Below are 24,046 nucleotides of genomic sequence, written 5' to 3' on the forward strand. Positions count from 1 at the left end.
TATTCAACATTAAACACGCATAGACTGTAAAGTTGCCAATAGTGCATTGTCACATCTTCACATTTACTTTGTGCTTGACTTTACCTCGTACGTCTGCAGAGAAACGGGCTGAATGTCTGGAGACAAAGAGCTTGAGTTCCTGGTCTAGGTTACAGTCGATGAGGTTGGTGTCCCATGAGCGAATCCCTGCACAGAAAACAAAACAAAAAGATTGAGGAACAGAAAGACATCAGTGCAAAAGCCCACTTCTTCTATCACTAGGCAAGTCAGGCAGAAGCTGGCACACTATGAATATTCCCCATACATGTTGCATCAAGGGCCTTCCCAGCTAGCACATAACATTGTGAGAGCCATATGTTTCTTAGAGCTTGGTGAGAGTGTGGTTGTCCTATGGTTAATTTGCATACAACCTTCCCATAGCGTTCTGGGAATGCTGCAGGATACCCAGCTAGCACATAATGTTCGGAGAACCATATGTTTCTTAAGTGGGAATTTCAGTACTTCAGCATAACGTTTCCTACAGGTTTCCTCATGGTTCTATTTAAAGTCATGTTCCCAGAATGTTCGGAGAAGACAATGTTCTTCTATGGGAATTTCAGTACTTTAGCATAACGCTTTCTGCAGGTTTCCTCATGGTTTTATTTAAATTAATGTTCTTAGAACATTAAGATAACGTTCCATAAAAAAACACAAGAAAACATTAGTAATGTTCAAAGAACATTCTAAAAATGTTATTTAAAAACATTTACATTCCGTTCTCAGCATCAACAAAACTCTGTCTATCCTCTATCTTGTTACGTGTGCAGAGGTGTGTTGGCTGTGCGCACTAATTGGCCCATCGTGATCTTAATGAGCACTTGTTTCCTTTGAAATAGGGTCTGTTTGAATAGACTAAAATGAACAGCTATGTATGAGTTAAAACAACATGTCATGCTAGCTCCATCAGTGGACTAATTCCATTGATAGAGAACAGGAGATCATAGATTTGAATCTCACTGACGTCATGTCACAATAAAAAATAAATGTGTTTGCATGATTAGTGCCTAAGGATATGAATTTCCATATGTCCTATCTGTGCCTGGAGTTCAAAACAGTTAACCTAAGCTAGCAGTGTTATTGAAAGACTCATTGAAACATGTTCTCAGAACATTATTGAATTACCTTCAAATAACTTATCATTTCTGTTCTCAGAAGGAAAATAAAACCTCACAGGAAAGTAAAATATTCTCAGAACCTCCGTTGCTTTGGTCTGCAGCAGTGATTATTTTTGGATTTGAACGTCTTTTGATGCAGGTGTAGCTGTATATTGGTCTAGGCATAATGATGTTTGAGGCAGGATATACAGTGCCTTCGGAAAGTATTCAGAACCCATTACTTTTTCCACATTTTGTTATGTTGCAGCCTTATTCTAAAATAGATTTGTTTTTACAGCAATCTACACACAATACCCCATAATGACAAAGCAAAAACGTTTTTTTTTTTATGTTTGCAAATTTATTAAAAATAAAAAACATAATTACCTTGTTTATTTGCAATGTAAAATTAACATTCCCAGAACAGGCTAAATATTCACTTCTGTTCTCAGAAATTTGAAAAAACATTCAGTTTTACCGGTCAGGAAACTTATGGCTTCATTCCCAGAACCAATAGGAAACCAAAAATGTACATTCCCACAACTTCCAAGGAACCAACTGTGTTAGCTGGGTTGGCAACAGGTCCAGTTTTGTTCAATTTATAAGTTTCAATGTTGTCACCAGCATCTATTAAACATTGGTCTCACTCGTCCTGGAAAACCAAAAATGTACATTCCCACAACTTCTAAGGAACCAAATGTGTTAGCTGGGTTGGCAACAGGTCCAGATTTGTTCAATTTATAAGTTTCAATGTTGTCATGAGCATCTATTAAACATTGGTCTCACTCTTCCAGTTCATTGGGCCTGTCCTGGAATTAAAATATACCATTTGGCATGAGAGAGGAAATCTATAAATGGAAATATCTATAAAGTGTTTTAACTTCAGTTTGCCAGGTGCTGTGGGTGGTGCTGCTGGCCAAGGCTGAGTCATGATAACCAGGGGTATGTTGTTGTTTATCAGCTCTCCTTGGCACTGCTGCATATATATATATATATATATATATATATATATATATATATATATATATATATATAGCATTCTGCAGTGATACGCCATACCATCTTGTTTGCTCTTAGTGGGACTATCATTTGTTTTTCAACAGGACAATGACCCAACACATCTCTTGGCAGTAACAACATTGACCCCAAAGTGCAGATAACAACCAGTAGGCCTAAAGGACAAAATAAGGTGCAACGTATTGACGAGCAGTCTGGACACGGTCAGGGCCTGGGATAACATCATGGAGGTGATTAAGTCACAAACAGTAGAAAACCAAAGGGTCTGTGCTGATTGATTCATCAGGAGAGAAAATGCCCTCCTAGAAGATGACGAAGTATTACAGCATGATGCAGCTGTGTCCAATTCCTGATTGATATCTGACATGACCCATTCAAACCAGACATTCAACAACACATGCAACAACCTAAGTACGTTTTTTTTCGATGAAGTTCCTTTACACATAATAGGCTACGCAACCAAACATAATAATAATAAATACATATAATAATAGGTTTCAAAACAAATGTCTAGTTTTCCCTTTAAAATCCCTTAGGGAATTCATGTAAAGCATGCATTTTTGGCAAAAGCATTTGAACAGATTTGACATCGTAATGAATAAATAACTCTTCAAAATATAGGCCCCATCTACTAAGCATAACCAACAATTTAGTGAATATGGCCTAAAATATGAACGTGTCAGATTCCATCATATGTTGTTTTTATAATCCATGCAATTCTGTTAGTGTTTTTATACTGTAAACAATCAAATGCAGGAGAAAACCATAGCATTCATTTTCATTGGAGTGCAGTAGGCCTCAGCAGGTTTTTCAATGTTCCACAAGTTTACGAAACATGGCCCTTTAATCCGCCCACACATTTTTTCTTCCGCCACAGTTTCTTGTCATGCCAACCTGTATGACCACCCAGGACCCACCCAATGCTGACATACGACACAAGCACCGTCATTCCCAAACGCCTTTATGTTTTGTTTGAATAATGCTCCCTACGACTTTACGTAGGGACCGCAGTGCGGAGTGGGCCACGCCTACATGCCGGTGTCGGATGAGAGAGACCATGATACAGGAATGAGAAAGCAAGGATGAGGAATGGGATGGGTCCTGTTAGGGCGGGCACGGTGGATGATTTAAGATGCAGCAGCAATAGGAGTGTTATCACGCATGTACATAAAGCAACATCATGTTGAAAATATGGAACTATTGGAGTGCGCGCACCTGCCAATAAGTAGACTAACCTACACCCTCCTTTGTTGTTCTGTTGGCAAAATGTGACACAGTGGAACAAAAGCTGTCTCAGTAATACAAAGTGTAGCAATGTTATATAACACCAAAAATATATACATTTTTTATGGTTTAGGTGTGGGTAAAGGGCACAATATAGGCTCGGGCCCCTCTATAACAGTAGGCCTATGAATACATTTCCGACAACTAAACAACGGATGCACTAAACCAAAACATGAAAAATGTATTGACGCAGGTGGTCTATATCCTGGCCCTGATCCGCATCACATCTCGAAGAAAAGCAAAAACATGTCTTATTGACGCACAATAAGAATGCTGAATCATTCCCGAATCCCGACAGCTTTTCCACGTGGGTGACTGATTTAAAGTAACACTGCAGAAGATATTGTGTTATAGAAAGGTAGGCTTTACCTTTCCATAACATAATATATTCTCTCCTATAGAAATTGTGTATGGAGGAAGGTAAGGAGGAAAGGGTGTTGAGGTGTGGACCGATGCCATCTGTTTGATTTGCGCTAACCACAGATTTGCAGATACCACACTGGGATGGGCCGTGCGCGCAGCATGCAATATCACATCACTAACAACAACACAATTATTTTCACGTTTTTCTGGTTGCCCGAGAGCTTCATTGCCAATAATGGCAATGGAAGTACATGTATCCAAAATTAGATAGTGTTATGCGTAAAGTAACCTAAGTTACAAAAACATGGATCCAGACTTGGCGCATGATGTAGACCTAGGCCAGTTCTTCTCACAATATTCCAAATAAGATAGAGTATAGTTGTAGCCTATGACAAAGCATTCAGCACATAGTGTTGTTGCTGCCGCTACCATCATGGGCTAGCCTACACCACATCCTCAAAATGGTAATAGGATATCGCATCCCTCAATCTTCTTACCTTTTTCTATATCGGCAATGGCACACTTCAAGTGATCCTCCGTGACCATTTCCCCAATAACCACAAGCAGGTAAAATTTGTTGTCAACAAAACGGTGCGAGAGACTCGCGGACATCGGGGATGCCATAACGTTGCTAGAGCTGCTTAAAGTCTCAATATCTGCGGACTCCACAAGCGTCGCCATCCTCGCATTCACACCAGGCAGCACACACCCCTGTCCGGCTACGGAGTTGAGTGATCGTCACCAGACTTACAGTGCGCCGTGAAAGGAGTGGTCCTGCTTTTATACCCCTAGACATTGTGTCATGATTTTTAACCGGGGGAGGAGAGGGACACTAGAAATCGGTGCTCTGGTGCGCTCGCGCTCCCATCTACAGCGAATCAAAGTATGTGATCAATATCATGCCAAATGTAAATCACTTTCCACAAATGTAAATCACTTCGCATAAATGTAAATCACCAATCCATAAATGTAAATCACTTTCCGCAAATGTAAACCATCAATCCAAAACTTAAATCCTTTTCCACAAATGCAATTCGCTATCCACAAACAAACACCTTTTTAGTTGTATTTGTAAATCGATATATTGCATTAGATGTTTTTTTTTACAACTGCATATATGCCGTTCATTTCCAAGTGACTTAAGTCAAATGACCTATTGTATTTGGCGCATGTGACAAATAACATTTTATTTTATTTGATAATATCACGGCATTCCCTAGTATTCCCTTAATTACATTCTCCAGCTCCCCTCTTTTTTGCTCATTGTGACTCCCCAGTTGTTGATATGGTAAGATACATAACAAAAACAGATCTGTGCATATTAATTAGAACAAATCCTATCTTTGACTGTCTGACAATTATGTAAAAAAAAAAGAAGCTTTTGACATGAAAGGAGTATTCAAAAGAAAAGGACATGAAAGCCAGACAGCTACACTCTTAGAAAAAAAGGTGCTAAGCATAACCATACAGGGTTCTTCGGTTTGTCCTCATAGGGGAACCTTTTTTGGTGCTGGGTAGAACCCTTTACAGAGGGTCCAATCTAGACCCCTCTATGTAGGGTTCTTAGAGAATCCCCTGTGTATGGTTTTACCTAGAACCCACTATGAAGGGTTCTGCCTAAAACCCTCTATGAAGGGTTCTACCAAGAAACATTTGATCACCTAAAGGTGCTTCATAGAACAGTTTATGAAGGTGCGGTACCGAGAACCCTTTTATCTTTGGAGGGTTCTTCCTAGAACCCTCAATGAACAATTTCACCAGCCTTATTAGTCTTTATAATTGTATTATTTGTGACAATACATTACATACATCATAAGGCCTTTCTTTGAGGACCTAGTTATAACCTAACACAGCAGTGTTAGGAATCTCCTGATTTAAAAGCCACATCAGGACAGCAAACCACATTATATTGGCAGGCAAAGTGATGTGTAAGTCCTATTGAAATACAACCAGAATTAGGATGTCTAAGAAGTAGCATTGTTAATCACCACACAACCTGCATAAAAAATGACTGCCTGAGTAAGGAAGATGAAATATTGAGACTACCTCAATCATCTAAAGTGGAACAACCATCACAGTAACGGGTGCATTAAATCCAACATATTAGATTAGTTTAGAAAATTACGTTATTTATTTTGTCGCACTTACTGGTCAATATTATTATAGATGACATCGCACATGCCACAGCACATGCGCAGGGTAGCCTTTTTGTCTTTTACTGAAACCAATACAAAACCATTCAGGTGGTTGTTTGACAAAATTAAGCTTCGGACATCCTTGATCACATGCTTCTGATAAAGTGATACAAGCATCGGCACACTGCTTCAAAGTAAACTGCTTATCGATTTCGACGCATGCCTCGGAGCTCCGGTATCAAATGTATAGGAATTACACATCACTTTGCAAATCAGCATAACGTGACTTGCAGGTAGGGTTGCAAAATTCTAATAAATTGCCCAAGCGTCCTAGAAATCCGAGTTGGAAGATTCCCAGAAATCTTTCAACCAGGATGTTTTGAAAATCTGGGAATTTGGGGAAAATGAACAGAATTCTGCAACCCAACTCACAGACCTGATGTGGCATGTAAACTATGAGTTTCAGGCCACTCTATTAGGGTAAAGCTAGGCATCAAAATAAGTCCTTATGAGATATGTAATGTATTGTCATAAAGAATTTAATTATAATGATAACATCCATCTAGGAACTCACTCGGTGAAGGCCACATGGCTGAAACTAAACAAATTTGACAACCATGTCTCTGTCACAAACAAATACAGTCATGGGTGGAAACCAGGGGCGCCACTGTGGTTTTAGAAGTCGGGGGGACTTAACTTATATATATATATTCCTTTTATCCAGTTGGATAAACACTCCAAACAGCCTACCCGACCGCTTGGAGGCATCCGCTTGGTCCTAAAGCACACCTTTGCCTCGTTTCGTATCACTTTCCAATGATAAAACTGGGGCGGACAAAAATGTATAATTATTAATTGTTTTTATTTTTTTACAGCTGATACCTCTCAAATTTGGACCCACTGTGACACTATCAGTTTGAGTAATGACTACAGAATCACTTTAAATAAATGTATTCAGATATATTAAGTGTGATTAGATAGGTCTCACTTGTTGAAGGCCACAGAACTGACAAAGCATGAATTCAACAACCATGTCTCTGTCACTAACAAATACAGTCATGGGTGGTAACTCTACAATTCAATCGAAAAGGCAAGGCACACTGGGAAATTATTGCATGTGTGGCATAGTGGGGTCGTTAAATTTACATATACATTACTCTAAAAAACATTTGTACTCCTCATATTAAGGTAGTACTGTTCCCTTCAGCTTTATACGTTTCTTAACAGATTTTTTGTTTTGGTAATTGCTTTCATCAAAATGTTTGAGTAGCCAGAACTTACTTGGTTTTACAATGAATTAAGGAGATGTGAAGTCAGTGGGCACGTTGGTCACCGCCTTTCAAAGTGTGTTGCATTATTGGGATAAAAATGGTCCAACTTGCGCCTACATGTCAAGTGCATGAACTTTATCAAAAAAATCATGTGATCAAAGGTAATTAAGTTTTGACTGCAGTCAACTGCAAGTTTCTGCAGTTGCTCTTCTCCAAGTTCATTCTGCAGCCATTACCTGCATTGTGGGCGGCTCTATTGTCATCCAATCATTAGGGTATTTTTGATTGACCCACACAAATGTGACCAAAGACGTGTTTCAAACAGGAACCAACTTTGCCGCAATTCATGTATACAGTGGATATGTACAAACTAATGTGGTATTTGAGGCTCTCTTTCACCAATTGATTGTACAATGTACACACACACACACACACGGAGTGTACAAAACATTAAGAACACATACTCTATCCATGACATAAACCCTATTCGGACAAAATTCGTTTTACTGGGGGAGGTGGAGTAATGTAATTACGCGCACGAGCACAAAACACCACATCTGTAAGTTTTCATCCCGTCCGAATCTGTCATGTCAGTAATTTTTACATGGCAGGAGAGTATCAATTCCAGCCAGAATGACCTACTGTTTTTTAGGGCAAAGTAGTCCCGTGCGAATTGACATTTCTGTGTTTTGAGAGAAATGTCTGAGTTTGGCAGGTGTTGCTCGCGATTTGAGCAAGAAAGCAATAACTGATTCGATATATTGAACAAAGTGCTGTGCATGACCTATATATAGTATGAAGGGCCTACTTGTATCAAATTTCAGAGTGAATGCTTTGTTTGTACGTTTTTTGCGAATTAATTCACATCAAATGCATCATAAAAAGAATATTGCGCCTATTTAATGCAACCCTTGCTGTTAATAGATCGCGAAGCCGCATACAACTGAGCTAAACGTTTGGAAATGTCAAGTTCCCTTTCTCATCCATAACTTAAAAGGAGAACACATTAATGATAGTTACTACATGACAGTTCTTATACCCAAACCAAAGAAGGACTCTCTTTACTCTGACAATTGGAGACCAATCACGTTGTTGGCAACTGGCTATAAGTCACTAGCCAATGTCTATGTTAATAGGCTGAAAACAGGTTACAGTGAGTTCATAGAAGATGGCTTTACATTGTTTAAAACATTTTTTTGACACTTTAGAGCACAACTTTTTATTAAGAACTCTCTCTACTTTTGGGTGCGGGGAGAATTTCTGTAAAGTGATAAGGATGATGTATATTGATACTAGCAGTTTGGTGGTAGATAGAACATCCCCTCGTTTCTCTATTACTGTCACGTTTGTGTGTAGGAACGGACCAAGGCGCAGCGTGAATATCGTTCCACATATTTGATTATAATGTGAAACTTTGCAAGACATACAAATAACCATAAACAAAACGTGACAAAGAGGTGCTACATGCACTAACTAAAAATAATCTCCCACAAAACAAAGGTGCGAAAAACAACTACTTAAATATGATCCCCAATTAGAGACAACGATGACCAGCTGCCTCTAATTGGGGATCATCCAAAAAACCCAACATAGAAAAACAGAAACTTGACAAAAAACAACATAGAAAAATTCAACTAGAATAAACCCCCCAGTCACACCCTGACCTACTCTACCATAGAAAATAAGAGCACTCAATGGTCATGATGTGACAATTACTAGAGGAATTAGACATGGTTGTCCAATCTCCCACCCATCTTTTATTTATTGTAGCCACAGATTTATTAGTCGTATTTCTTAACACATCTGAGAATTTAAAAGGGATCTGTATTTTTGGTCAAGATATAAATATCAGTCAATTTGCAGATGATAATGCCCTTTTCCTAAACGATAGGGTGGCTATTCCCTTGGCTATTGACAGAATAAAGACATTTCCTATGCCCTCTGGGTTAACTCTCCATACCTATTATAAAGGAAGTTACATATTTAAGAATTGTTATAACTAAAAACGATAGTGATTCAGATAGAGAATCTTTAAACATTGATAGTATAATTCATTCCCTGAGAGTTTCTTTAAGTCAGAGGCTGAAACGCAATATCTCAATTGTGGGTCGTATTCTTTGTCCAAGACTGATGGTTTTATCTAGAATCATTTATTCAAGTCAGTCCCTTCTTTCTTCTTTCTGTAATAAAATCACAAAAGTCAGTTTTGGTATATTTAGATTTATTTTGAGGAATAAAACACATATTCGGAAATCTCAATTAGTAAAAGACTATGATCATGGAGGTTTACAGGCTCTTGATTTTGAGTCGTTAGTGGGTACTTTTAAGATGAAATGGTTGAAATTATGTCTATCTAATCCTACTTCTATGTCGTATCATATCCCTAACGTTCCGTTTAATGAACTTGGTGGACTTGAATTGATAATGAAATGTGATTTTGATGCTCCAAAACTCCCTGTGAAATTGTCTAAGTTTCACCAACAAATTATATTTTTCTGGAAAATGGGATTTAAGTACAATCCCCTTTCCATCTACCCTGTTAATGATTTCTTGCACAAAAGGTATAATTTTGACAAAAAAACTTTTGTTTTTTTTGCTCCTCTGATTCAGAATCTATAGAGCATTTTTTTCATGCCGCCATTCTAGTAAACCCTTGATTGAAATTCATGAATGGTTGTGTATAAAATCTCCAAAATTACCTATATTTACTTTTGACGATGTTAAATGTCATTATTCTTATCCTTGCCTGGTGTTTTATTATTAAAATTGTAATTGTTTCATTGTATACACAGGAATATCCATGTATTGATGAGTAATATTGGTGAAAATAATAAAAAATACAATTATAAATACAATTATTGCACTTCCTCAATTCAAATATTATGGCGACACCATCAATACCAAAGATGGTTTGGTATGGTTAAGAAACTTGGAAACCAAACTCGAGTTATCAGTGTAGCCTGTTATCGCCTGGACTTTAAATATCTTCATGCCTAGGAAAAAAAAAAATCCAGGCTTCTGTCATAACTGTCAATTTATTGAAAAATTATAATTACAGGGGGCAGTTTGGAAAAATAGAATCCCGTCCGAATCGTTCTCTGGAATAACGGACGTTCTAGGGTAATAATTACATACACTGACCAGGTGAATCCAGGTGAAAGCTATGATCCCTTATTGATGTCACTTGTTAAATCCACTTCAATCAGTGTAGATGAAGGGGAGGAGACAGGTTAAAGAAGGATATTAGGAAGATGTTTTAATGTTTTGTACACTCAGTGTATATATTTTCAATTTGTGAGTGTGTGATATGGCTGTCAGAGACATTTTTATTTCAACATTATAAAGAATAAATGTTATAAACAATGGCAGCACTGCCATGTTGCACTGAGCCACATCAGTGTCCGACTTTCGGCTGTCGCAGATGCACCTCCCCCGACTTCACTCCTGAACTTTCGTCTGCAGTCGGTTGCTTTCGCCTTACCAATCAAACGAACCCAGTGACTTGAAAGCGTTTACACTTCCAGACAAAGCCAGAGAGCTTGTTTGGAAGGGGCTGGGCAGACTAGGAGTGCTGATCTAGGATCAGTTCCCTCCTGTTGAAGTAATCTTATTCATTATGATCTAAAAGGCAAAACTGATCCCAGATATGTCATGTAAATACAGGCCCAGGTCTGGGTTGGAGCGGGCTGGGCATGGTCATGTTGTCTTCAGGCCACTGGAGTCCTAGGTTGATGCAGCACATCAAACATTCATCACCCACAGATGGGAAAGTACGAACACATTAGATATGCAACAAGCTTTCACTGTCAGTCTCCTGGTCTCTCAGACACAGACAAGGGGAGGAGGAATGGAGAGGAGCAGGGCGGGGGGAGGGATGGCGAGGGAGTGTACGGGGTGGGGTGTTTGGGGGGTGGAAGGATTTTAATAAGTAAAGATGCAGGTCTGTGAGAGAGCATGTCAAAATATCCTACTCCTCTCCTAATTCACCAAGAAGTGTCTGTCAACGGAAATCAAATGTATTGATGAGTTGGAACTAAATATAGGGAATTGAAGCATCCATCCACACGATACACACCATATATATCCTTTATCATGTGAATCACATGTTTGCTCTTTGGAGAATCCCTTGTCTTGCCATGTCCCCTTGTCCCGGTTACACAATAAGAGAGTGCACTGTAGAGGTAGGGTGTGTGTTGTTATGTGTTAATAACATTTACACTACGTTACCCAGCAGGCTATGCGGGCGGGGAAGGTGGTTGAAGAATGCCTTGCATGGCTAAACAAAGAGTTTTCTAGCTGAAGAATATGTTCATTAAAAGTAGTTAAACCTACGCCCCGGTTTGTCATTATACAAGGAACAAACATAACATGGTGTTAGATTGGTAGTCGCTATGACGAGACAGAGAAAAGAAAGGAGTAATTGCAAATTCCCGTGACGAAAATTGAACATTCTAACACAAGTCAAGTGACGTGAGTAGTCGAAGATGCTAGCTTGCAAGAGCGAGGGCAACGAGCCACAGCTGCGAGAGTGACAGCAGCGAGAGCAAGGCTGCATTGGGATCTGTTGACAATCAAGTTGATGAGCAACATACTGAAGTAAGAGGAATTGACACTGTTCCTGTTCTCCGTCATGGATAGGCTTAGTCCTCCTACTCCTATGCAGTTAACAGGCAATCTAGCTGACAATTGGAAACGTTTCAAGCAGACATTCAATATCTACCTAGCAGCCAGTGGTGCAGGGGGAGATGATGACAAATTGAAAGCTTCCATTTTTCTGCATGTTATTGGAGAGGAAGCATTGGACATTTACAATAGCTTTCAGCAAGACGAGGCAAACTTGACATTGACTGTGCTAATGGATACATTTGAGGAGTACTTTGTACCAAGCCAGAAAGGTCATGTTTGAGAGATACAAGTTTCTCTCATGATCAGAAACAGGGAGTCAGTTTTGACCAGTATTTGGCTGAGCTGAACACACTGAGCAAAACGTGTGAATTTGAAAATCTGAAAGACACACTAGTGAAAGACAGGATAGTCTGTGGCAAACTTGATAATGGACTCAAGGAGAGATTGCTGCGTGAGCAAGATTTAACTTTGGATAAAACAGTGAATATGTGTCGAGCAGCTGAAACCACCAGAGCACAAGCTAAATAGCTGTGCAGGGATGAGACGTCAGTGTATGCAATAAAAAGACAGGAGCACCACACACAACTCCTTACAAAACAAAAACAAGCAAAAGAGAGAAATCAAAACACTACATGTGGAAAATGTGGATTCATCCACAAGCCAAAACATTGCCCTGCATATGGCAAATCATATAACAACTGTGGGAAAAAATAATAATTTCTCAAAATTCTGCAAAGCTAAGGCTACAAAGAAAAAAGGTTCACACAGTCAAGGAGGAGATTGAAGAATTCTTTGTTGATTCTGTGGAAATATGCAATGCAGTAAATGCTGAATGGATTGTGCCATTGACTATGAATTAAACTATAATACCATTCAAGCTTGATACTGGAGCACAGGTAAACCTGTTGGCGCTGGATGACTACAAAACACTGAACGTGAAGAGCAAAATACACCCGATGGAAATTAAGGTTTCTGGTTATACTGGGGAGAACGTACCAGTCAAAGGAAGCTGCATAGTAACTTTACAACACAAAGGAAAACAGTTCAGAGCACAGCTGCTGATTGTGGAAAAGAGTGTACAGCCTATTCTAGGAATCAATGCATGTGAAAAGGTCAATTTGTTGAAAAGAGTGTATGTAGTGACATCACAGACTGAAAATGACCAAGAATCGATCCTGGCTGAGTATGAGGACGTGTTTGAGGGTCTTGGATGTTTACCAGGAGAACACAAAATATGTACTGATGACAAAAGTACTCCAGTTGTGCATGCATGCAGAAAAGTTCCATTTGCACTGAAGAAAAAGCTCAAGGAGGAACTCGGACGCATGGAAAAGATGGATGTCATCACAAAACTGGATGAACCTACAGACTGGGTAAGCTCACTGGTTATTGTGGTGAAAAAGAACAGCGATCTCAGGATATGTCTAGACCCCTCAACAAAGCAATCAAGAGAGCATTTCAAGTTGCCAACCAGAGAAGAGATAATGTTGCAGTTTGCTGGAGCAAAGTGGTTCAGTAAGCTTGATGCCTCATCAGGATTCTGGCAAATGAAGCTAGACGATGCAAGCTCAAGGCTATGCACATTCAACACACCTGAGGGCAGGTACAGATTTCTTCGTCTACCATATGGGATTCTCTCAGTGCCAGAGGTCTACCACAAGACAATCCACATGATCTTCGAGCACATTCCTGGAGTGGAGACCATGATGGATGACATCATTGTCTGGGGGTCCACAAAAGAAGAACACGATGCGAGAGTGAGACAAGTGCTGGACCTGACACGGAAAGTCAACCTAAAACTAAACAAGGACAAATGCGAGTTTGGTGTGAAAACACTTACCTTCGTGGGAAACGTACTTTCAGAGGATGGAGTCAAACCAGACCAGAGGAAAACATCAGCCATCAACAACATGGAGTGCCCAAAGAACAAGGACGACGTGCTAATGCCTCATCCAGTACCCAACAGACCCGACTACAAAGTTGGAGTTGACCTTTTTGACTGCAATGGCAAAAGTCACATTGTTGTTACCGACTACTACTCAAACTACCCTGAAGTAGCAACACTGCCAACTACCTCCAGCAAAGCTGTAATCTCCTACCTGAAATCAGTCTTTGCAAGACATGGGGTTGCGTCTGAAATGTACTCGGACAAAGGCCCGGAGTTCTCAAGTTCCGAATTCTGATCGTTCACTAACGACTGGGGATTCCGACACAACACCTCCAGCCCCAACTACCCAAGGTCCAACGGCTTAGCAGAGAGTTCAGTCAAAATTGTGAAAGGTCTGATGAAAAAGGCACATGATGGAAAGGAGGATTTCCTAAAAAATCTTATGATCTGCTGCAGCACACCGCTGCAGAACGGACTTTCACCTGCACAAATGTTGATGGGACATCGCATCAGAACCAATCTACCCATCCATGAGGACTTGCTAACACCCAGAGGTGCTCACAAAGTCAAACTCGAAGGAAAAACAGAAAGACAAACAAAAACAGCGACACGACAAAAGTGCAAGACACTTACCTGAACTGAAACCTGGAGATCATGTACGACTCAGAGACATCACTACAGGAACCTGGATGCAACAAGGGTGTGTGCAGAGGGAAGTTGCATCGCGATCCTATGAGATCCAAACAGAGCATGGATCACAACTGAGATGAAACAGAGTGGATCTAAGGCTTCAGCCATTCACTCAAGGGACTGAGGATCATCAGGAGGATACTGCTGAAGCGTAAAATGCCTTTAGAAATGGACAATTCAGTCAGAACACCCCGACTGACAACGAACACTGTCCAACTGTTTCAGGAAGCACTTCAGCAGAACGACCAAAAAGGACTGTCAGAGCCCCTAAAAGACTTATTGAGAATTGCTAAAAAAATTATAAAAAATACAATAAAGGGGCACCTGGACTGAATGTTTTGGTCTTTATACATTTTTGAACAATTATTTTAAAAAAAAACGTAAAAAAAAATTGGCAAATGGGATCATACATTTAGAGAAGTTATACACCGGAAAAGTTATATGATGTCATTTACTCTCTGACCTTCTTGCACCTTAGCTTCCTTATCAGGTGGATCGTGGTAGATTTCTCCAGTGTCCATGTTGAATGACATATCTGACCTCAGAGGCGGGGTGTTGTTTCTATGGCTCCTTGGTCAGGTGGTGGCCATCTGTCCTGCCTTAGCGTGGTGTCAGAGATTAAGACCTCATCACCATGGCGCCACACACAACAGGATGATTAGAGAGAGAGGAGGGGTTTGTGGGTAAGTTCTCTAAATGCCGGTGATGGAGAGGAGGTCTCGACAGAATCCTGCAGTGATTAATGTTGATGAGGATATGGGTCTGTTACAGGTCAAGAGTTCAGGCAGAAACAGTAGGCCTGCAGTAAGTAGACTTATAAACGATATTCTACTTTCAGTTATTATGATGTTGAGATATTAAAACACAATGTAAGGCTGTCTAATGCTTGTACAGTAAGGACCTCTCAGATCTGTAGCCTATTTCACGTTGGTTGCTGAGCTCCTGCCCTGCTACTGTGGTTTCATTAAGTACAGTGCATTCGGAAAGTATTCAGACCCCTTCACTTTTTCCAAATTTTTCCAGATTTCCATACATTATCAATGTGCCCACGGCTCAGTCTTCAACAATGGCAGACATTTGATACTGGCAGTTAAACAGGTCAAAGTTAGGAACATCAGTACTTATAGACTAACAAGTGATGAAGATGAATGCACTAACTGTAAGTCGCTCTGAATAAGAGCAACTGATAAATGACTAAAATGTCAATGTAACTGTAAAGTGAAAACGACGTAATAAAATATTTTACTTACATGGTTAACTCCTGTTTCCCTTGGCCCAAGGGAATGTGTCTGTCTGCGTCTTGTCTGCGTCTTGTCTGCATCTTCCCCCACATACAATTATGTTTATTACATACACTACATGATCAAAAGTATGAGGACACCTGCTCGTCGAACATCTCATTCCAAAATCATGGCCATTAATATGGATTTGGTCCCCCTTTTGCTGCTATAACAGCCTCCACTCTAATGGGAAGGCATTCCACTGGATGTTGGAACATTGCTGCGGGGACTTGCTTCCATTCAGCCACAAGAGCATTAGTGAGGTCAGGCACTGATGTTGGGCGATTAGGCCTGGCTCGCAGCGGGCGTTCCAATTCATCCCCAAGGTGTTTGATGGGGTTGAGGTTAGGCCAGTCAAGTTCTTCCACACCGATCTCAACAAACCATTTCTGTATGAACCTCACTTTCTGCACGGGGGCATTGTCATGCTGAAACAGGAAAGGGCCTTCCCCAAACTGTTACATCAAAGTTGGAAGCATAATCGTCTAGAATGTCATTGTATGCTATAGCGTTAAGATTCCGCTTCACTGGAACTAAGGGGCCTAACCCGAACCATGAAAAACAGCCCCAGACCATTTTTCCTCCTCCACCAAACGTAGGCTTGTGTGCGGCTGCTCTGCCATAAAACCCCATTTTATGAAGCTTCCGACGAACATTGTGCTGACGTTGCTTCCAGAGGCAGTTTGGAACTCAGTAGTGAGTGTTGCAACAGACGATTTACACACGCTACACGCTTCAGCACTCGGCGGTCCCATTCTGTGAGCTTGTGTGGCCTACCACTTCGCGGCTGAACCGTTGTTGCTCCTAGACGTTCCATATCAATCTATATCAACAGTAAATAAAATCCAGGAAAATAATTTATCAAATAATTTCCCATTACATTGTCAGACCTGTTTTATCAAGGCATGAGTCACAGGCACCCCGCTATGCCTGCCCTTTAATGTGTGTGTGTGTGTGTGTGTGTTTGTGTGGAAGGCAAATCCTCAGTGTTAGTCCACACTCCTGCTGAACTCAGTGTTGTGTCTGCACATCTTTCTGTGCTGGGAACATGTCTCCACTGGGCTGAGCTATGTTTGTCTGGACTGACTGGCAGTGATGTAAAGATACATAAGTAAAAAACTTTATCTTTAACTACTTAAGTGGTTTTTGGGGGTATTTGTACTTTACTATTTATATTTTTGACTACTTAACTTTTACTTCGCAAAATTCCTAAAGAAAATATTGTATGTTTTACTCCATACATTTTCCCTGACACCCAAAAGTACTTGTTACATTTTGAATGCTTAGCAGGACAGGAAAATGGTCCAATTCACACACAAAAGAATATGTGGTCATCCCTACTGCCTCTGATCTGGTGGACTCATTAAACACAAATGCATCTTTTGTAAATTATGTTGAAGTGTGCCACTATCTGTACATTTTAAAAACAAGAAAATAGTACCACCTGCTTTGCTTAATAATAATAATTTAGAAATTATTCCTACTTTTACTTTTGATACTTAAGTATATTTTAAGTATATATTTTCCACCACTGCTGACTGTGCTCTGGGCAGAGACTGTGCTAGGCTGACTGACTGACTGGTTGAAAGGCTGGGCTATGAGCTGCTCTAGTTATTTTACCTCAGCTGACACTGACTCTGGAAAAAAATAGAGCACAGCTACTATACATCTGATTCAGGGGGAGTGGGTTAAATGCAGAAGACACATTTCGGTTGAACGCATTCTGTTGTGCAACTGACTAGGTATCCTCTTTCCCTTCCCTTCCTCTGAATTATAATATCTATGGCTTTTTTCTTGTTCTCTTACTCTTACAAGACACGTTTTTGAATATCTGAGAACAAAACGGTTGTCATTCCTATTGATGATGTATGCTTCAACCAGTGGTGGAAAAAGTACTCAAATGTCATACTACTTGAGTAAAAGTCTAAAAGTATTTTGTTTTCAATATACTTAAGTATCAAAAGTAAATGGAATTGCTAAAATATACTTAAGTATCAAAAGTAAAAGTATTAATCATTTCAATTTGCTTATATTATGCAAACCAGACGGCACAGTTTTTATTTACGGATAACCAGGGGCACACTTCAACATGAAGCATTTGTGTTTACTTAGTCCGCCAGATCAGAGGCAGAAGGGATGACCAGGGATGTTCTTTTGATAAGTGTGTGAAATGGACCATTTTCCTGTCAAAATGTAACAAGTACTTTTGGGTGTCAGGGAAAATGTCTGGAGTAAAAAATAAATCATTTTCTTTAGGAATGTAGTGAGGTAAAAGTAAAAAGTTGTCAAAAATATAAATAGTAAAGTAAAGTTCAGATACCTTCAAAAACTACTTAAGGAACCATAAAATATTCCCTGTCTGTCCATGTCAGACCAGGATGGAGCGGTCATTCGTTATTAGTCCAGAGGACAGGCCAGTGATGTTGAGCAGGGGAAACTTGGCAGGGGCAGCATGGCATGGCAGTCTCTCTTTCTTTCACTGCAAAGTCAATAGCATCTATAGACACAGCACTGGAGCTCTTACTCTGCTTAAGTGATATTCAGCAGTGAGAGGCAGCGGGAGGGGAGAGAGAGAGGGAGAGAAGGGTAGCAGAGAGAGAGAGGGGGTGTTAGTGTTAGTGTGTATGTGTGTGAGAGTGTGTGTGTGTGTTTGTAAATGTATTCACTCACTACTGTAAGTCGCTCTGGATAAGAGTATCTGCTGAATTACTCAAATGTAAATAATGTGCGTCACACTCATTACGATCACTGAGGTAAATAGAAAATCACGATTAAAAACTTTGCGAGAATTCTTCTAATAAGCTAAGTGACCGAATGGGTGTTTTGTGTTTGAATTATACAGAGAGCGGTCTGGTTTAGGACCAGGGAGCTTTGCATCAAAATGAGTGATGGTATCTTCTAGTCGTAACACGGTTCCATTTATTTTTGCACCATAAATACAGCGCATTTTTACACAACAAACATATAGCTCAGAGTGCAAATTGCGGGGGCCCAGGGGTTTCAGACCCCCTGAATGAGACATGAGCAGTGGGAATTTTAGCACGGAAATCTCGGTGGGGCAAACTCAGCCAATTGTTTTTAGATGCATACCTGCAAAGCCACTATACAACACTAAACGATATATGAATTGCTCTTTAACGGTGACAAACACTGACAGCAGTCAGGCCGACATAAAGCTGACCCAAGAGCGGAGCTTTCCCCTTCAGCACCATGGAGTTAATCCTTACCACCGCTACACCTGGCTATCAGTGGAGCCTCATCTGGCAGCGAAACAGTTCATTCAGCCTCATTTACTGTCTTTAAAAACCATAGCTGATATGGCTGACTTGCTGAAAGAAATATGGTTTCTACTGACTCCTTGCGGATTTCTGCAAGTCGATAAGAACTGCATTCTCCTTCAATAATAACGAATGCCACCATGAGTTTAGACTTTTGAACCGCATGCAAACATTATCACATTTGTGTTCAGTAAATTCATAATGTTTGTTCTTATATCATTGACACTTAGCTCTAAGTATAACCATGTATAGTATGCTAGCTAAGATTTTGAAAGTATGATGTTGCCATGATCAGTCCAATCAAAGCTACGGTATATATCCTGTGATTTGACATCATTTTATCTGTGGCCAATGGCCTTGAGCCTTCTTGGATGGACACTTCTAATGTAAATCTATGGCAGCACCCAACGGGGGGTTGAACTGACCAGCTCGCCCTGTAGATTCTGCAGTGACGTAGTGTCCCCATGAGTAATAGAACACAGAGCCAATCATGGCGCAACAAGAGAGGATTACCAACGCCTACGCTCTGTATTTTCGCTGGCTGCCCCTCCACCACAGAAAGCACTGAGCTAGGCTGAAACACCTGCAATTTGGAGCTGTCTTACTCAAGAAAGAAACCATATTTGTATGCAGCTTTACTAAGTCAGGGATCATTTTTTTGTACATTGTTTGCAAACTGTTACGGAACACAAATGAATGCCAAAATAACATGCAAAACAGCTAAACAGGTGGGGCTCAAAACAGGTGGGGCCCTGAAAGACAGGTCGCCACTGGACATGAGTCCCCCCAAATGCATGGGGGGTACCTAAATAATGCTCATTCAATCATTCTCCGACAGTGCATTCAAAAAGACTTTTTCCACATTTTGTTATATCACAGCCTTATTCTAAAATGTTAAAAAAAAATCTTCATCAATCTACACACAATACGGCATAAGGACAAAGCAAAAACAGGTTACACAAAAAAAGGAACTATCAAATTTAAATAAGTATTCAGACCCTTACCTCAGTATTTTGTTGAAGCACCCTTGGCAGCGATTACAGCCTGTCCACATACTTTTGTATACAGTGCATTCAGAAAGTATTCAGACCCAATTACTTTTTCCACATTTTGTTATGTTACAGCCTTATTCTAAACTGAATTAAATAATTGTTTCCCCTCATCAATCTACACACAATACCACATAAAGACAAAGCAAAAACAGCTTTTTAGATAATGTTGCCCATTGTAAAAAATGTAAACTGAAATATTACATTTACTTAAGTTGTCAGTCCCTTTACTCAGTACTTTGTTGAAGCAGCTTTGGCAGTGATTACAGCCTTGAGTCTTCTTGGTATGATGCTACAAGCTTGGCACACCTGTATTTGGAGAGTTTCTCCCATTCTTCTCTGCAGATCCTCTCAAGCTGTCAGGTTAGATGTGGAGCGTCACTGCACAGCTATTTTCTGGTCTCTCCAGAAATGTTTGATCAGGTTCAAGTCCGGGCTCTGGCTGGGCCACTCAAGGACATTCAGAGACTTGTCCCGAAGCCACTACTGCTTTGTCTTGGCTGTGTGCTTAGGGTGGTTGTCCTGTTAGAAGGTTAACCTTTGCCCCAGTGTCACGTCCTGACCATAGTAAGATGTTATTTTCTATGGTAGAGTAGGTCAGGGCGTGACAGGTTTTTTTGTGTGTTTTTCTATGTTTTGTACATCTATGTTTAGGTTCTAGTTTTTCTATTTCTATGTTGTTGTTTTTTGGGATGATCTCCAATTAGAGGCAGCTGGTCCTCGTTGTCTCTAATTGGAGATCATACTTAAGTAGGGTTTTTTTCCACCTGTGTTTGTGGGTAGTTGTCTTCTGTGTAGTTTATGTACCTGACAGAACTGTGCGCTTTCGTTTCCCTCTTTGTTATTTTTCCTGTAGTGTTTTGAGTTATAATAAATATTTATCATGAGCAATCAACATGCTGCGCTTTGGTCCCCTCTCTACGACAGCCGTTACACCCAGGCTGAGGTCCTGAGCGCTCTGGAGCAGGCTTTCATCAAGGACCTCTCTGTACTTTGCTCCGTTCATCTTTCACTCGATCCTGACTAGTCTCCTAGTCCCTGCCCCTGAAAAACATCCCCACAGCATGATGCTGCCACCACCATGCTTCACCATAGGAATGGTGCCAGATTTCCTCCAGATATGGCACTTGGCATTCAGGCCAAAAAGTTCAATCTTGTGTTCATCAAACCAGAGAATCTTGTTGATCTTGGTCTGAGAGTCCTTTAGGTGCCTTTTGGCAAACTCCAAGCGGGCTTTCATGTGCCTTTTACTGAGGAGTGGCTTCCGACTGGCCACTCTACTATAAAGGCCTGATTGGTGGAGTGCTGAAGAGATGGATGTCCTTCTGGAAGGTTCTTCCATCTCTACAGAGGAACTCTGGAGCTCTGTCAGAGTGACCATCAGGTTCTTGGTCACCTCCTTGACCAAGGCCCTTCTCCCCCGATTTCTCAGTTTGGCCAGGCGGACAGTTTTAGGAAGGGTCTTGGTTGTTCCAAATTTCTTCAAATGAAGAATATCGGCGGCCACTGTGTTCTTGAGGACCTTCAATGCTGCAGAAATGTTTTTGTACCATTCCTCAGATCTGTGCCTCAACACAATCCTGTCTCGGCGCTCTAGGGACTATTCCTTCGACCTCATGGCTTGGTTTTTGCTCTGAAATCAACTGTGGGACCTTATATAGACAGGTGTGTGCCTTTCCAAATCATGTCCAATCAATTGAATTTACCACAGGTGGACTCCAATCAAGACGTACAAACATCTCAGGGATGATCAATGGAAACGGGATGCACCTGAGCTCAATTTCGACTCTCATAGCAAAGGGTCTGAATACTAAATAAGGTATTTAAATATATATATATAATATAATATATTATATATATATATATATATATATACACACACACATTTGCAAACATTTCTAAAAACCTGTCACTTTGTCATTATGGGGTATTGTGTGTAGATTGATGACAATTTGTATTTGTTTAATGCATTTTCGAATAAGGCAGTAACTTAACAATATGTGGAAAAAGTCAAGGGGTCTGAATACTTTCCGAATGCACTGTATTGCTATTTCTACTGCTACAGTGGTAAATATTAAAATCAAAGCTTATTCCAATTTAAACGAACACCCCCAACTCTGTGTCATGGTTTAACCACTACGGGATTGGTGTCCCCCCACAGGACGGTTGAGCTAACGTCGGCTAATGTGAGTAGCATGAGGTTGTTAGTAACAAACAAAAAAATCCCAGGACATAGACATATCTGATATGGGCAGAAAGCTTAAATTCTTGTTAATCTAACTGCACTGTCCAATTTACAGTAGCTATTACAGTGAAAGAATACCATACTATTGTTTGAGGAGAGTACACAATTATGAACTTGAAAATGTATTAATAAACCAATTAGGCATATTTGGGCAGACTTGGTTTTGAACAGATATCCAATGGTTCATTGGATCAGTCTAAAACTTTTCACATACACTGCTGCCATCTAGTGGCCAAAATCTAAATTGCACCTGTGCTGGAATCATACATTATGTCCTTTCTCTTGCATTTCAAAGATGATGGTACAAATTTTTTTTTATCTTTTACCAGATCTAATGTGTTATATTCCCCTACATTAATTTCACATTTCCACAAACTGTTTCCTTTCAAATGGTATCAAGAATATGAATATCCTTGCAGGTCCTGAGCTACAGGCAGTTAGATTTGGGTATGTCATTTTAGGTGAACATTTAAAAAAAGGGTCAGATCCTTAAAAGGTTTTACGCAATGTTTTTCCCCATGTGGCTGCATTGATCATCCCAAGAGGGCCTCATATCTCAGCCCCTTTTCAGGCGTCCCAACTTTTCTTTCTACAATAAAGGTCCTTTTGTCTGCAAGATGCATCAAATAAATCATGCCGTAAGAGTTGACTCAATGACAATCGGCGAATGCCAACACATAGTTTCCACTAGTTACCATAGCCACAAAGTCAAAATTTACTGTATATCTCCAAAATTTCTCAAAAACTAACATTTCTCAAAAACTATAATTAGCTTTTTGGTCTTTGTTGAAGGTTAGGCATAAGGTTAGCAGGGGGTTAAGGTTAGGGTTAGATTTAAAATCACATTGTAAGAAGTAACATTTTAGAATTGTGCAGGGTTTCTGACTTTGTGGTGGTGGTAACTAGTGATGACCCGGCGCAAGTAAACCACTAGGAAGGTTTCCATTGATCCGGGGAGGATCCAAAACCCCAGGTCATTTAAGATTGTATTTTTCAAAATGTCACAGCGCGCTGACAGAAAGACAAATCTTATGGCTACCTCCTCAGCTTGCAATGCTCAGTGATCATCCAACGTTGTTATACAGGAGGCAAATGCTTTGACAACTGCCAGAACTATACTGGCCTGACAGATTCTATGACACTTACGGTGTCAGACGTGGATTTTTATTCTTTGCCTATAACCCTCCAGCATTTGCCTATAAAACCTCCAGCATCCAAGAAACGCATGTTTGAACTGGGCCCTGATGCCACTGCCAATAATGATGTTATTGCCACTCTTTCCAGGCTCATCCAGGCTCATCAATACAAGGTCCGATGCCATAGAGAAAATGGTCGGTGACAACGCAGTGAAAATCGAGAGCTTAAAAACATTTGATTTTGCATGCATGGCAGGGGCGGAAATCCTGGGGGGGACGGGGGGGACACGACCCCCCCATCCTGGGAAAATATGATTTGTCCCCCCCAATATATTACTGAAACATAACTATGTAATTTAAATAATATTAATAATACGCAATGAAAGCAATTGTGCTGATTATAGACACTTAATAGCTCGTTTTTAAGTTTCAAAAGATTGCGACCCCCCCCCCCCCCCCCCCCACCCTTTGCCTCACAATGGTTTGATCCACTGCCAGTTCCTTAGCTTGCGAGGTAACGTAGAGGTCGTATCTACTGTCTGAAAGGCACTCAATGCATGTAACTGACGTGAGGTTTATCCAGTCAATCGCGCACACACACTAGCTGAATATGCAGAGCTAGCGCGCAAATATTAACTATTAAGCTAGCTA

The 24,046-nt window shown here is 40.3% G+C and overlaps 1 protein-coding gene across 1 annotated transcript in view; it reads right to left on the bottom strand.

Moving 5' to 3' along the window:
- Positions 1-4,571, bottom strand: part of LOC106562968 (microtubule-associated protein 1B) — a 57,631-nt gene extending 53,060 nt beyond the window's left edge. Inside the window, exons 1-2 of the mRNA XM_014128121.3 lie at positions 4,295-4,571; positions 85-186 (exon numbers count right to left, since the gene is read on the bottom strand). Coding sequence (XP_013983596.3) covers positions 85-186; positions 4,295-4,478 — 286 coding nt within the window. The 5' untranslated portion in view covers positions 4,479-4,571. The remainder of the gene's footprint in view (positions 1-84; positions 187-4,294) is intronic.
- Positions 4,572-24,046: the final 19,475 nt, after the last annotated feature.

Source organism: Salmo salar, chromosome 11 (assembly GCF_965601325.2).
Source record: "Salmo salar chromosome 11, fSalSal1, whole genome shotgun sequence".
Lineage (NCBI taxonomy): Eukaryota > Metazoa > Chordata > Actinopteri > Salmoniformes > Salmonidae > Salmo > Salmo salar.